At 50.3% G+C, this 13,238-nt stretch overlaps 6 protein-coding genes across 6 annotated transcripts; 1 reads left to right on the top strand and 5 right to left on the bottom strand.

Moving 5' to 3' along the window:
- Positions 1–654: 654 nt before the first annotated feature.
- M431DRAFT_41100 (hypothetical protein) lies at positions 655–1,385 on the top strand (the record flags this gene model as incomplete). Its single annotated transcript, XM_024914941.1, has 3 exons — positions 655–765; positions 843–1,136; positions 1,263–1,385. Coding segments are annotated over 3 exons (528 nt in total), but the record flags the coding sequence as incomplete, so codon positions are not given.
- A 115-nt stretch (positions 1,386–1,500) lies between these two features.
- On the bottom strand, positions 1,501–2,792 carry M431DRAFT_506592 (hypothetical protein). Its single transcript, XM_024918826.1, has 6 exons — positions 2,717–2,792; positions 2,622–2,632; positions 2,185–2,380; positions 2,036–2,103; positions 1,924–1,972; positions 1,501–1,861 (listed from the first exon to the last, which is right to left on the bottom strand). Exons 1-6 carry the CDS (start codon positions 2,717–2,719, stop codon positions 1,721–1,723), a joined length of 468 nt encoding a protein of 155 aa, XP_024776524.1. The 5' UTR covers positions 2,720–2,792; the 3' UTR covers positions 1,501–1,720.
- A 1,226-nt stretch (positions 2,793–4,018) lies between these two features.
- On the bottom strand, positions 4,019–5,908 carry M431DRAFT_79859 (hypothetical protein; the record flags this gene model as incomplete). The annotated part of the gene is made up of 3 exons (XM_024922871.1): positions 4,019–5,523; positions 5,597–5,738; positions 5,804–5,908. 3 exons carry the CDS (start codon positions 5,906–5,908, stop codon positions 4,019–4,021), a joined length of 1,752 nt encoding a protein of 583 aa, XP_024776523.1.
- Positions 5,909–6,238: 330 nt separating this feature from the next.
- M431DRAFT_506590 (hypothetical protein) lies at positions 6,239–7,352 on the bottom strand. Its single transcript, XM_024918825.1, has 3 exons — positions 6,761–7,352; positions 6,553–6,707; positions 6,239–6,496 (listed from the first exon to the last, which is right to left on the bottom strand). The coding sequence occupies exons 1-3, from the start codon at positions 7,003–7,005 to the stop codon at positions 6,393–6,395; spliced, it is 504 nt and encodes a 167-aa protein (XP_024776522.1). The 5' UTR covers positions 7,006–7,352; the 3' UTR covers positions 6,239–6,392.
- A 328-nt stretch (positions 7,353–7,680) lies between these two features.
- On the bottom strand, positions 7,681–11,187 carry M431DRAFT_82215 (hypothetical protein; the record flags this gene model as incomplete). Its single annotated transcript, XM_024923134.1, has 5 exons — positions 7,681–7,752; positions 7,820–8,299; positions 8,357–8,988; positions 9,063–9,328; positions 10,220–11,187. The coding sequence occupies 5 exons, from the start codon at positions 11,185–11,187 to the stop codon at positions 7,681–7,683; spliced, it is 2,418 nt and encodes an 805-aa protein (XP_024776521.1).
- A 792-nt stretch (positions 11,188–11,979) lies between these two features.
- M431DRAFT_15418 (hypothetical protein) lies at positions 11,980–12,845 on the bottom strand (the record flags this gene model as incomplete). The annotated part of the gene is made up of 4 exons (XM_024912901.1): positions 11,980–12,246; positions 12,309–12,607; positions 12,670–12,722; positions 12,774–12,845. 4 exons carry the CDS (start codon positions 12,843–12,845, stop codon positions 12,194–12,196), a joined length of 477 nt encoding a protein of 158 aa, XP_024776520.1. The 3' UTR covers positions 11,980–12,193.
- Between the last annotated feature and the right edge of the window lie 393 nt (positions 12,846–13,238).

The raw sequence follows: 13,238 nt of genomic DNA, 5'->3' as shown, positions 1-13,238 counted from the left end.
GGGGTGGAAGGAAATAATTTTATGTATCATTATCGGGGTGGTGGTTGGAGGGAGTTTTTGTTGTTTAGTTTTTGTAAATTTTAAGATTGCGAGTTTTGTTTTGCTGTTATTCTGCCAAACAAGTATTTTTGAAGCTGAGAATCAGAATTACTCGTGATGATAATGACGTGTGTATGTCTTGGGGTGAGGCTGTTTCAGGGGCTCGTGGCGTCGACATTGTTTATGGGCGTCTTTGGTGTTGGAGTTTTGGCGGGGTATTTTTCAATGCGACCCCCCACGTGATTCTCCGACGCCTCCAAGCTTGTCACCAACGTAACTCGGAGCTCCAAAACGGCTACCAGCAAAGCAGCCTCATCTTGGAGACACAGGAACCCAAACAGGAATATTCAAAACCCTCCCTATTCCTCTAAGAACGCACTCTTCGTCGCGTCTTCTCTTTTCATTCTTATCCTCTCGACACATCTCGTCAGTTGGCGCGAAACTTATCTGTCGCCAGTGCCTTTTCCACCCCGCCTCCCCTCTTTTCGCATCGCGACGACGAGGTGCAGCTCGACGAAACACACAAGGCATATCACAACCTCGTCATACCTACCGCAACAGCTCGATATATACTACACTCTTTAGAAGAAGAAGATTATCAACAAAACCGCCACAATGGCTGAAGTCGCATTCGCAAAAACGTTCCTCACCTCGCTGGACTCCCGTCCCATCAAGCTCTCCCCAGACCACATCGAGGACCCCAAAACATTCCCTCCTCGGCCACCTGTACGTCCCGTCAACCAATCAACACCACCCTCTTCTTCTTCCCAACTGACCAAAGCTAACACAACAACAACAAACAGTACATCCTCCCCCGCATGCCAACCGCCATGTCCAAACCATCATCCCGCCTCCCCCCCGGCTCCGAGCGCAGCATCGACATCACCCTCAAATCCCTCCGCAACCCGCCCCTCGACATAACCCTCCCCGCCACACCCCTAAGCACCTCCATCCTCGACGTCAAAGCCGCCGTAAGCGCACAGACGCGCATCCCCGTCGAAAAGATGAAGCTGCTGCTCAACAAGCGGCCCGTCGCCGACACAAAGGTCCTCAAGGAGCTGCTCGCCAAGGAGAGCGACAGGACGATTGACTTTTCCGTCATGGTCATTGGCGGCGCGGCGGCGATTCCGCCTGCGGAGGGGAAACCCGCTGGGGAGGCTATGGAGACGACGGACGAGCCGGTTGCGACGGCTCAGGCTGACGCGGCGGCTGTTGAGGCTGAGCTCGAGTCGGATGCCTTTTGGGCGGATCTCAGCGGCTTCTTGCAGCAGAGACTCAAGGCTCAGGACAAGGCCGAGGAGCTGTCGAGCTTATTCCGGTCTAGTTGGCAGGCAAGCAGGTCAAGTTCGTGATATATACATATATGAAAACACATGACGGGCGTCTTCTTTTTTAATAGAGCATACTTTCAATTGTTCCTTCACGCAAGCAAACCAAGTCACCAGTGAAACGTCGTCACATGCAGTACAAGAAACGAGTCTGATTTTCCCTTGGTACGGTGTACATCGTCATCTGTAGCGCTAGCACATCTGAAAAATTACCTATGCCTATCCATCGAATAAACACAGCCCTCCAGCACGCCCAATCTAAACGAGGACACGGCAGTGCCTCCCTTCTTTTGCTTCTCCCTGGTAGCTGCCCCTTCCCCCATGCATCACATTATTGTTTGGTGAGGGTTCGCTTATGCGTTCACCTTGGCCAGGACGGCGTTGAGGACAGAAGCGTACTCGAGGTCGTCAGAGTCGTTGGCCTGGATCTCATAAGCGTAGCCTTCCAGGGATCGCTTGAGAGCCTCCTTGGAGGCGGCGTAGATCATCTTGGGCTGTTGCTTTGTGTCAGCGGAAAAAAAGGTCAATCTATACATGAGTAACAGGGTCAACGCACGTGGACACCGGCATCATCGGGAGACCAGGCGATGAGAATGATCTTGTTGCTGTTTCAGACTGTCAGTAAACTGCGGCAGCTCAATCATTGGGGTGGCATTGGGCCGACATACATCTCTCGGCCGTCAAACTTGAAGCCAAAGTCGTAGACAGCGTAGCGGGGACCCTTGCCAACAGCACCCTAATGAAAGTCTCAAGTTAGCTTTATTTCCGGCGTGTACGTCATTTCAGACTTTGAATTCCTTTGGTGGTTGAGACGCACAGTCTTGCTCTTGGAGGTGGCGGAGAGAAGCCTCTCGCGGAAGCTGTCCCAGTCGTCGTCGGCCTCAGCGTGCTCGACCTGGATCTCGGAGTAGTCGTCGGACAGCTTGAAGACAATGTATCTCAGGAGTCGGTTCTTGTCGTTGCTTCGCTTGAGCTTCTGGAACTCCTCGGAGACCTGGGCGGAAACTTTCGCTCTATAAACCAAGCTTATCATCAGCCTGCCAATTCCCGCCAAGTAATGCGTTTATCTTGCTTCCATTTCTTCCTTTTTTTTTTTTTAAGCTTCTCCCCACTGCCGCCAATCCGATCATGCGGCAACATCTGCACCGTCGTTGGCCGTGGTGAAGAGGATGGCGGATGGCGGATGGCGGATCGCGTGGAGGGGGGCTATAAATAGTGGAAAGAGATAACGTCAAAGGGGGGGGAGACACGCACCCTGATTGAGACTGGAGTTACGCAACGCGGTCAGTACTAGGAATATACGACAAATACACGCCTTGTAAGCTGTAATGCCACGAGAAACAACTCACCATGTTTGCGATTTTGGTCGTCGACGAAAGACGGACTGCGGTGTAGAAAAAAAAGGAGGGGTGATGAGCTGACGAGGTTTCTCCTGTTAGCGATGAGGGGGTTCCTCGAGTATATGCGGGAGATACGCCAAAGCGCCGCTGCACCGTTGCCCAAAACCAGACAAGTCCAAAGCAAAAACAAGAGACGGGCAACAAGATGCAAATGACGCGGAGGCAATCAGGAATCGGGAGAAGCAACACACAGGAAAAAGAGAAGAAACGGCGAGACTGGCGTCAGGACGTGGGTTCGACGATGATGCCAAATTGGTGTGACAGCGGGATGGTCTGGGAACTGCGCAGGTAAGTTAAGTACAAAGAACCAAGCCAGCAGAAGGAGGCGGGGTGCTAAAAAGGGCGAAAAGCTGCTGGTCCCCACGGGTGGGGTTTTGCTTTTGGCCGAGAGTTGCTTCGAGGGGGGAGCTGCACGTGACTGGGAGGAAAGACTTGGGACTGGACTGGGGGGAGATGAGAAGAGAGATTGGACTGGAGGGCTTTTTTTTATATGGGGAATTACGTATTGCATGGAGTCGGGATGTGCAGTTTACCTGGTGCCTAACGAAGAAGGAGGGAGTAGATGGATGTAGACGTATGGTATGATGGACGGACGCTGTGTGTGGTTTTGGGCAGAGGCTTTGTTCAGGTGGCCATTGGGAGGGACAAAGGGCTCAATATCTCTTTCAGCCTCTCTCTGTCTAACAAAGGAGGGTCAATATATATAACTATATCATTCATTCCAGTCCAATCCAACAAAGCCAGGCATCAACATTTCCCAGCTCCGTCCATCTCATCTCATCCTTCTTCATTTCCGGCTGCCTCAAGGCAACCACAATTATCAACACCAAGTACAGCAATAATTGCGCAATAGACATAGTATCTACAGGTATATATTCGGACATGACTTCATTTCACATTTCCGGTTGCCTAAATCTTTTGCAAACATCGTCTCGTTAAAAAAAACATTTCATTCGTTATTATCCCTTTTTTTTGGTAGTGGTACATGGCCAGGAGCGCTACAATACAATACAAACACAGCAAGACTCGGCCTGCCCACTCTCCATGGAGATAAGGGCAAGCTCAGAGCTCAGCCGTAGATAGATGGACAGGTAGATAGAGAGGAAGATGGGAGTGAGGGGAGATGGGTAGTAGGCCGCTTGAACCATCCTTCTAGTATAACACCGGAAACCATGCCCCGTCATAGAATAATTTTTATACATTACTTCCTGTTCCGTTGTTTCTTTCTTCTTTTCTTCTTGCGGTGACAGCTTACATCATGCCGCCCATTCCTCCCATGCCACCCATGCCACCCATGGGAGGACCAGCAGGTCGCTCCTCAGGGGCCTCAACGATGGCAACCTCAGTGGTACCCAGCAGCGAAGCAACGCCGCTGGCATCAATGAGACCAGTGCGGACAACCTTGAGGGGATCAAGGATACCGGCCTGGATCATGTCAACGTACTCGCCCTTGGCGCTGTCGAAACCGCGGTTGAAGTCGCTGCCGTACTCGTCGGTGAGCTTGCCAACAACGACAGAGCCCTCCAGACCGGCGTTCTCGATAATGGTTCGGGCAGGTCGGGTGATGGCGTTCTTGACAATGGTAATACCGAGCTGCTGGTCAAAGTTGGCAGCCTTGACGTCGTTCAGAGCCTGGGAAGAGGCCTTGATCAGGGCAGTGCCACCACCGGGCAGGATACCCTCCTCGACGGCAGCGCGGGTGGCGTTCAGGGCATCGACGAATCGGTCCTTCTTCTCGCCGACCTCAACCTCGGAGGAGCCACCGACCTTGATGACGGCAACACCGCCAGAAAGCTTGGCCAGACGCTCCTGGAGCTTCTCCTTCTCGTACTCGGAGGTGGTGGGGTCAGCAATGACACCACGGATCTGCTCGCATCGCTGAGAGATGGCATCCTTGCTGCCCTCACCGTTGAGGAGGATGGTGTCCTCCTTGGTGATGGTGATGGAGCCGGTGGAACCCAGCATGTCGGGGGTGGCCTTCTCAAGCTTGATGTCAAGCTCGTCAGAGAAGACGGTTCCGTTGGTCAGGACGGCAAGATCGCCCAGGATGGACTTGCGGTTGTCACCGAAGCCAGGGGCCTTGACGGCAGCGACCTGGAGCTGGCCACGGAGCTTGTTCAGAATGCAGACAGCCAGAGCCTCGCCGTCAATATCCTCGGCAACGATGACAAGGGGGCGGCGGAGCTGGGTAGAGGCCTCGAGGGCGGGGATAATGTCCTGGACAGCAGAGATCTTCTTCTCGGAGAGGAGGATCAGAGGGTTCTCAAACTCAACCTTGCCAGACTTGGCGTCGGTGATGAAGTAAGGGGAAACATAGCCGCGGTCGAATCGCATACCCTCAGTGACCTCGAGCTCGTCCTGCAGGGTCTTGCCCTCCTTGACGGTGATGACACCCTCCTTGCCAACCTTCTCCATAGCATTGGCAATCAGCTTGCCAACGTGGTGGTCACCGTTGGCACTGATAGTGGCGACCTGGGCAACCTCCTCGCTGGTGGTGATATCGCGGGTGTTCTTCTGCAAAAAGTCGACAACGGAGTCGACAGCAGCCTGGATACCGCGGCGCAGGTCCATGGGGTTGCAGCCAGCGGCAACGTTCTTGACGGTCTCGGAGAAGATGGCACGGGCGAGGACGGTGGCACTGGTGGTGCCGTCACCAGCAGTCTCGTTGGTCTTGGAAGCAACATCTTGGATCAGCTTGGCACCGAGGTTCTCAAACTTGTCCTTGAGGCTGATGGCCCTGGCGACAGTAACACCATCTGTAGAGATATATTATTAGCAAAAAATGTCCCCAAGAAAATGACTTAACGCTGCATAATTTCTCAGTCATACCCTTGGTAATCTTGGGGGAGCCGAAGCTGGACTCGATCAGGACATTTCGGCCCTTGGGACCAAGAGTGGTAGCAACAGCCTTGGCGAGGGTATCGGCACCAGCCAGGAGAGCAGCACGGCCCTCGACACCGAACTTGAGTTCCTATTACCTCCGTGTTAGTCTCATGAAACCACCTGCAACTTGTCATCCCAATTGCCATATCCCACCTTGTGAGCAAACCGAAGTTGCTGGCCCAGGCTACCTCCAGATCGGTACTTGTAAGCGCCGGACAGGGCCGAGGCGCGGGCACGGGAAGTCAATGCGCGCTGCATGTTGCTTTGATATCTGCAATGGAAGAGGAAAAAAAGAAACAAGGAATGGGGTATCACAAGCCGGAACCACGATGAGCCAGCCTTTCACAGGAACAGCAGGTTGAAGGAAGAGGAAGAGGGTCTGCAAAGCGCTTCCGGTGTTGTTGGAGAGCTCGCAACGCCCCAAAAAAATTGTCACGGAGCATCGGCAAAACATGGATCCTGAGCCGAGCCAGCACCAAAACGAGTTTAGCGGCACAGCATGAGCTATTCTACCCTCTTCCAGCCGAATCTGTGGGGGATTTTTTATGCCGAGACTGATGATTAAGCTGGAGATGCATTGCGATTCATGGCCGGTGCCTTGCAATAGAGATCAATTCAGAAGAGCTGCGATTTAAAAAGCTAACTGTGGAAGTGCCAGAGTGGCCTTGTAGCTAGATACTGGCAGCTTGTGATCCTCAAAACACGTTAAAAGATTCAATGCCCTGTTTGACCCGAGACAAAGCTAGGGATAGACTACATAGAAGCGAATCAAGTCCTGCATCTCGGCCAGAGTACAATCGTGGGCACTGATCTCGAGATCTGTAAGGATTCTTCGTGCATCATTCTCTACAGATATAAGTTAATACTTGATCATTTTTACCAATAAATAAACAAATACTTACCATCAAGCAGACCAATATCACCATAAGTCCGAGGAAATCTTTCAATATCCGCCCCAGTAGTCTGGCTACAGAGTGGAACCAGATGAGTTATGAATAGCTTGCGGCAACAGAGCCAGGTCGATGTATTCTGAGCTCTCCGTTGTTGATTAATGACCCTGGATGAAAACATATTAGCATATATTAAAATAATAAAAGCGGATAGACAAACAAAGCTGTCGTGCGGCGTTGCTGCTGCTCAGCCCTAGCCGTGCGATCCAGAGCCATATTGATTTGCTGCAGGGACGCATTCATTTGTTGCCTAAACAGTTGCATTCTTTCCTCTGCTCGCTCCTCAGCAGCGGTCATTCGGTTCTCAAGTCTTTGAAGCTGTTCCATCATAATGGCGAATTGAGCCATTGCCGCCTGATTCCAGTCATGTTGGGTGCCGTGTATGGTACCTGGCAGCGGATTCATCTTGATTTCAGAAGAGAGTAACTAAAAAATTTCTTTAGTCGCAGAGTATTGACAGATGTTGATGAAAAAAGCATTAAGTAGGAGGTAAGTGAAGAAGAGAAAGAATAAGAATAGATAGGTAGGCTTGCGCACTTGCTTAAAGTTTTGCTACTGTGGCAGGCGCGGGCTTTCCCAGTGGCAGTTGAGAGCTTTTCGCTATTGGAAAAAAAGTACCTGTACCGTCCATTGTGCCTTTCCCTCGAACTCCAGCGTACCGTGTTGCCATGCAGTCAGTAAAAGAAAACTCGCCTCTCGATGCTTCTTGTTTTTTGGAGTCTTTTTTGTTTTCCGATTTTTTTTGCTTCCTCTGTTTTCTGAGTTTTTTTGATCTGGTTTTCTAAAGTTGAAATCGTTATCTTCGTGGCGTAGTAGCTGAAAGCCTTGTGCCTTGCGTTGCAGTGTCCCGTTCCCTGGATGAGATGCGGGACGGGTATCTTTGACAGAAAAGGAAAAACAAATAAAAGGAACCATATTGTAAGGAAACATTGGAACTGTTGTGTGTACGGGACACACCGTTCCTTGCTGCGAGTCAGTCTATCTTCTCAATTTTTTTTGTTGTTTTCTCAATGATGATCATGAGTGGGCATGTATGTCCTGTTGGTCAAAGCCCTGTACTCTTGTGACGCGATGTCTGGGTTACTCCGAGTTGGCGAGGAACTCGAGCAAGAGCTCGTGGCCGACAAAATCGTCGGAAAATGGGAGTGCAGGCTTCAATCGTCAGTACAACTCTGGTGATGATCGTAGGAGAGGTGATGGAAGAAAGGTAATTACTTACAGTGGCCTCGTCGAACTGCTGCTCTGGGCTCTCAATCTCTGGCTGGAGTGTCTCTGGCTGGAAAGTTGGCAGCTGGGCTGCAACTGGGGACGACACAGGCGAGACGGAGATGCCTCTGTGTTCGTTGGCAGCTGGGGAGCTCTGGGGTTCCTCCTTCTCCTCAGGGTTGAAAAGATCAGGAGGAGTGGGCGGCATGGCGAAGCCAAAGGGAGGTTGGGCCATGAGGTTAGGCTGAGCCATGAAGTTAGCCTGAGCCAAGTTGTTGTAGAAGCCACCGGATTGAAGGTTGAATGGATTTCCCATGAAGAAAGAGTTAGGAACATTGCCAAGAGGTGACTGGCCGCAGGGGCTGATCTGCTCATGGCTGGGCTTGGTGAGAGGCTGGGTGGTAAAAGGGTCAAACAAGTTGGCTCCGCCCATCAAAAGCTGAGCTTCATTGGTAAAAGCGATAGGGTTCTGGATACCCATAGGCTGCAGTCCCTGTACTTTGTTAGTATGTGAAGTCAATTGGCGGTTGTGTTTGGAGAGTCAACTTACCTCAGTGTTGTTGAGCACAAAGTTGGGAGGGGTGATGTCAGCGAATAGGTTGTTGTCAAAGAGGTCAAGCTGTTGAGTAGCAGCGACGTTGTCTTGCTGAATGCTCTGGGCCTTCAGGTTGTACTGAGTAGCAGAAGCAGACACAGGGGGGCGAGGCGCTGCGTGACGGACGGGAGTCGGCGTGACTGGGAGTGGGATATCGTCCTCAAGGGCAATGACATCGGCATCAGCCTCAGGACTGTAGAGCTCGTCGCCATTGGCTTCAGGGAAGAACTCGTCTTCACCTTCGTCCATAGCGTCAAAAGCATCGGGAAGGTTGATCTTGGCATCATCCAGCTTCTCGTCGAAACCAACTGAGCGAGTGGCACGCTTGTCATCGCTAGTAGGGTCACGGACGTAGCCTCGGACGGTGGGATCATAGGGAGTGGAAGGTGAGGTCTTGTGGGCAGGGGGAGGCACCATGTGGCCTTCAGCGAGGAGTTCCTTGCGAAGGCGGTTGACATGCTGCAAGATTGCCTGGCCAGAAGAGCCGGGGCGAAGGCGGTGAGAAATGGCATCCCAAGGAATGTTGACCTTGTGACGAACACATTCGTAGTGAATGTGGAGAAGAAGCTTCTCAGTCATGCGAGGACCTGTAGAAGAGTTAGTGCAAGTGTTCGTGAAGAAGTCAATTGAGCAAAGGGATTGTGATATGCAATTAGCTTACGGTTCCACATGATGAGGCTGCGGCCAGTGACTCGGCCATTGCCCTTCTTCTGCTCGCCAGTGGGAAGATTGTGAGTGTAAGCAGTGTCTCTGGGAGTGGAACCAGGTGTCTTGAGCTTGTTGACCCTGGGGGTTATTTGAGCCTTCATCACCTTGGAAGGAGTGCGGTGGTCATGAGCCGCAGTCTGGCTCTTCTTGGGAGTAGTCTTCATTTCTGGAAGGCCCATCTTGAAGGTATGAAGAAGACAATTGGCAATGAATTGGAGTCTAATTGGTGAAGTAAATGCTTGTTAGTGCTGCATTGGAAGGCATATATGTGTTGGAGATGGGGGATTGGAGGAGAGGAAGAAGCAAGAAACTTGGCGGAATTGTGCTGCTCAAGGCCCAATTGCCGCTGTAAAGCAGCAGAAAACTGCCAATTGAAGCATTGAAAACAGGAAAGAGTCACTTACAGTTAATTGAATTGTTGTATGCGTTGTTGCAAAAGATGAATTGGTTGTGAACGTTGGTGCTGCTGTGGTTAGTAGACTGACGATGTTGGGGAGGAAGAAAGAAGAGTAGCGAGGAACGGGAAAAAGCGGGAGAAAAGACAAAAGTGAGCCAAATCTTCCCAAAAGGGAAATGCAAAGTTTTGCATTTCAGAAAATTCAGAAATTCAGAAAACTTCGCCAGTCTGGGTGGGTTGTCTGTCTGGCAGCTGGCAGCAATTTCGGGGGTGGTTGGGGGGCTTGGGAACTGTCAGATGGACACGACATCTTTCTCATCTATGGGAATTAGTAGTAATGCAATTGAACAGAGCATTAATGACGAGAAATATATATTATATACAATTTCTGTGAATGTTGATTTACTGCTTGGTGTTGTGTGCTGTTAAGGGGGATTTGCAGCTTGGTGGTAGCCGTTGGGGACTTGCACAGATGTACATGTGTGTAGGTACCTGTGGTATGTAAATACCATCATCACTGGAAGCTCTGTGAAAAGAAATAGAGATGGTAGCGAGCAAGGTTAGATTGAAGACATAATCTACATCAGTATCCTTCCAAAGTAACCCCTTTGCGCCGTATCCCAGGAAATAACAATCCCCTACCCACTTGCACCCAAGATGCCTTTACCATACCAAGAAACTCTCAACTCGATCCATCGCAGAAGTGGAGTTACTTGTTAGACCCGAATAACCTCCTCAATGCATGCTTGAAGCCGCGATTTGACTTGGAGGAAGTATTGGGAGAAATTTGCTTGAGAGAGCCACTGCCATGCTGCGTTGATGCCATAGACTCAATCTCCAAGCAATGGTGGTTGCAAGTGCATTGGCTGGAGAGGCCATCACTAGACACTGATTGCCGAGCCCTGGAGACGTCTGAGATGGAAAACATGGCTTGTTGTTGAGCAAACATGATGTCTCGAAGGGCCAGCTGAGTCTGCTGTTGAACTGCACTGTGGACCACTTGGTTGATAGCGAGAGGTAAGTTGGTGACAACTTGGGAGAGATGATTGACCATGTTAATGGTGGCGGCGATATTGTCAGCCTGAGCTCCGATCATAGTGTGCATAGTCCTGGATTGGGATTTGAATTCCTCGGCATGTTGTTCAACGGTGCGATAGTGAAGATCAAGCTGACGGCTCATTGTGTCGTTTTGATCTCGTATGTCGGTAGTCTCGCGGCGAAAATGTGATTGCAAATCATCTAGTTTGCTGATGTTCAATCGCAGAGGACCCATGGCATCGGCCATCTTCTCCTCTACTGTGTTCTCGACGATTGAGTAGATAGCCTCGCGGATGTTGTCGAAGTCAACAGGAGTCACTGGTGTCGACGGTACTTTGGTGAAATTGGCATCTTGCTCAGCACTTGCATTTCTGATAGCAACAGACAAAGCTTCCACAGCCTTTTGGACTTCGTTCGTAGAGCTCAGAGCCGGATTTGCCTCCAAATTTGAGAGAACAGGTGAGTGAGCTGCGGTGGTATCAAGAGAGTCCCGCTGGGCGTATCGAATGGGAGATTCAGGAGGTGTAATAAGACCGGCGAAGATGGGATTCATCTTTTGCGTGTAAGGCGAGCGTGGGATAGCTGATTGGTTGAGATATTGTATCTCGATGCCTGCGTTGGAGAAGGAAGCTGTTCCAGACATGGTGGATGGGCAAGACGTAATGATTGGAAGCTCTTGAGATGATATTCGCTCTCGTATAAGAGGATCAAAGGATGGATTGGACTTGGATGAAGATACTCGGGATTGGCAAAGATGATATCAGCTTGCTTTTTGGAAGCTTCGAAGTTGTGATGAGATACTAGAAAAGCAATCGTGGCGAGGAGAGAAGAGGTTTTAGTGTCAGCAGCAGCACGAGATATTCCGATTGCCAGAATACAACAAGCATCTAATTGTGGTGGTGATAATGAACTGAGTGTCAGTTTTCTGGTGTATTGTCCCCAATACCATCTTGCTGGTGACAATAGCTACAGATTCCATTCAGCAGCTGCTGCATTGCGTTTGCGGGGCCTCACCCCCATTTCCCCTCCTCTGGAGCATGGGTACGTCCCATTTTGTCAGCTGCTATCGGCTGTGAAAAGTGACTATTTGAGGCGGTATGAATACAATGGGAACCCAATAGGATTGCTACTGTGCCTATTGAAATCCGAGAGTCGGTGTTTGCTGATTCTGAAGTGACAGTGAATCACGAGTGGGCTTGGCGGGCTGCCAGCGGAGAGAAGCGGGCTCCGACATGGGATGTAGTGCAGACTAAGATTGAAGCATTTGGAAAACTTGATCACTATTTGATCTGAAGATGATGTTATCATAGCCGTGGTTAGAGTCAAAAAAGAAGGCAAAAGAACCTGTGATCATTGCATGTACCCGTTTGGCGATTTCTGCCGTAGACCCTGTATTAAACTAAGCTAAGTGAATTCACAGAATATCTGAATTGCTATGATAGCCATCTCAATTGAAGACCTAATATCCCTAGCATGTCCGTATTGAATCAAATGTTCAGGCAAATGCCCTGCTTCATATCCCAAATCCCGAACTACGTACTCATCCTCTCAAATCTCCGGAGCTTCCTATATACTTCCGAGGAAACGAACTTCGTATCACAATGTTCATCATGACTTAAAGTATAGCCGGAGAGCGGAGCTGCAAGGGATTAGGCAGAGTCAAAGCTTGTGCCAGCGTCAGAACGGCCGGAATCGGGAGCATCTAAGAATCACAGTCAGGTCAGCCAAGTCATCTAGAGTCACAAGATCATGCCAGCAACATACCAGAGAGAGAAGAGTCGCACTCTTCCTTTGGCTCCATCTTGGGCTCCTTCTTAAGCTCCTTCTTGAGAGCTTTGGCAGCCCTGCCCTTGGGAGTCGGCTTCGTGTCCTTCATCTCGTCATCGCTTTCTTCCTTCTTGGCAGCCCTGGACTTCTTTTGGGCGCTGCCTCTAGCAACTCCAGTAGTCTTGCGCTTCACCGGGGTGGAAACGGGGGTGTTTTCATCATCAGCGCTGGATTTAGCGGCCGGCTTGGAGGCGTTCACTCCATTGGCTTTGAGCATTCGCTCATACCGCTTCTGGCTGTTCAAGAACAACATATAGTTGTTAGATGAGTTCATCGAGCGAGGGCAGGAAGGACTTACGCAGCGGCCTTGGACACGATTCCAAGCTCTTCAGCGACGAGAGTAAAATCAGGCTAAAAACTAAATCAGACATTGATACAAGAAAGGGCTTTTTTCTGACTTACTCTTCCATTGGTGGTGTGACCAATGCAGGACACAAGGAAGCGAACTTGCTCAGCGGGATCTTGCTTCGACATGATGTTGAAAAGGGTCGTGTAAGCCTTGGGACTATAAGCGGATTAGGAACATGTGGCATATTTGGATGAAAGAGGCATAATGATGGGATGACAGGAGAAGGACAATGAAAGGGTGGCAAAGGACGAAGAGGTCAGATGATAGGACATGGCAGGCGACTCTACACTGTGGGTAAACAAGACGGAAGATGATAGAAAGAAAAGAACACACAAGCAAGATGAGCCAAGGTCTGATGATTGAGGATTGCAAGCAACAAATTGGGGAGATGATTGCTATCGAAACGCTCAAGAGTGTGACACGGGACAATGAAGGGAGGCGAAGAGAAAACTTGGATGCAGAAGAGATGGAGTAGGTAGGGAAGAAAAAAAGAGGACGCCTCAGGCAGATCAGACGCA

This window comes from Trichoderma harzianum, assembly GCF_003025095.1.
Source record: "Trichoderma harzianum CBS 226.95 unplaced genomic scaffold M431scaffold_4, whole genome shotgun sequence".
Classification (NCBI taxonomy): domain Eukaryota; kingdom Fungi; phylum Ascomycota; class Sordariomycetes; order Hypocreales; family Hypocreaceae; genus Trichoderma; species Trichoderma harzianum.
Note: the sequence above shows the minus strand (reverse complement) of the source record. Positions and strands in the feature narration are given on the sequence as shown.

Coding starts and splice junctions, on each gene's coding strand:
- M431DRAFT_506592 (XM_024918826.1), bottom strand. Junction 2,104..2,184: donor CCACCTCCAAGAGCAAGACT/GTGCGTCTCAAC, acceptor GACTTTCATTAG/GGTGCTGTTGGCAAGGGTCC. Junction 1,973..2,035: donor AAGTTTGACGGCCGAGAGAT/GTATGTCGGCCC, acceptor AGTCTGAAACAG/CAACAAGATCATTCTCATCG.
- M431DRAFT_506590 (XM_024918825.1), bottom strand. CDS start 7,005: ATGAATCCGCTGCCAGGTACCATACACGGCACCCAACATGACTGGAAT. Junction 6,708..6,760: donor CAACGCCGCACGACAGCTTT/GTTTGTCTATCC, acceptor GTTTTCATCCAG/GGTCATTAATCAACAACGGA. Junction 6,497..6,552: donor TGATATTGGTCTGCTTGATG/GTAAGTATTTGT, acceptor TTATATCTGTAG/AGAATGATGCACGAAGAATC.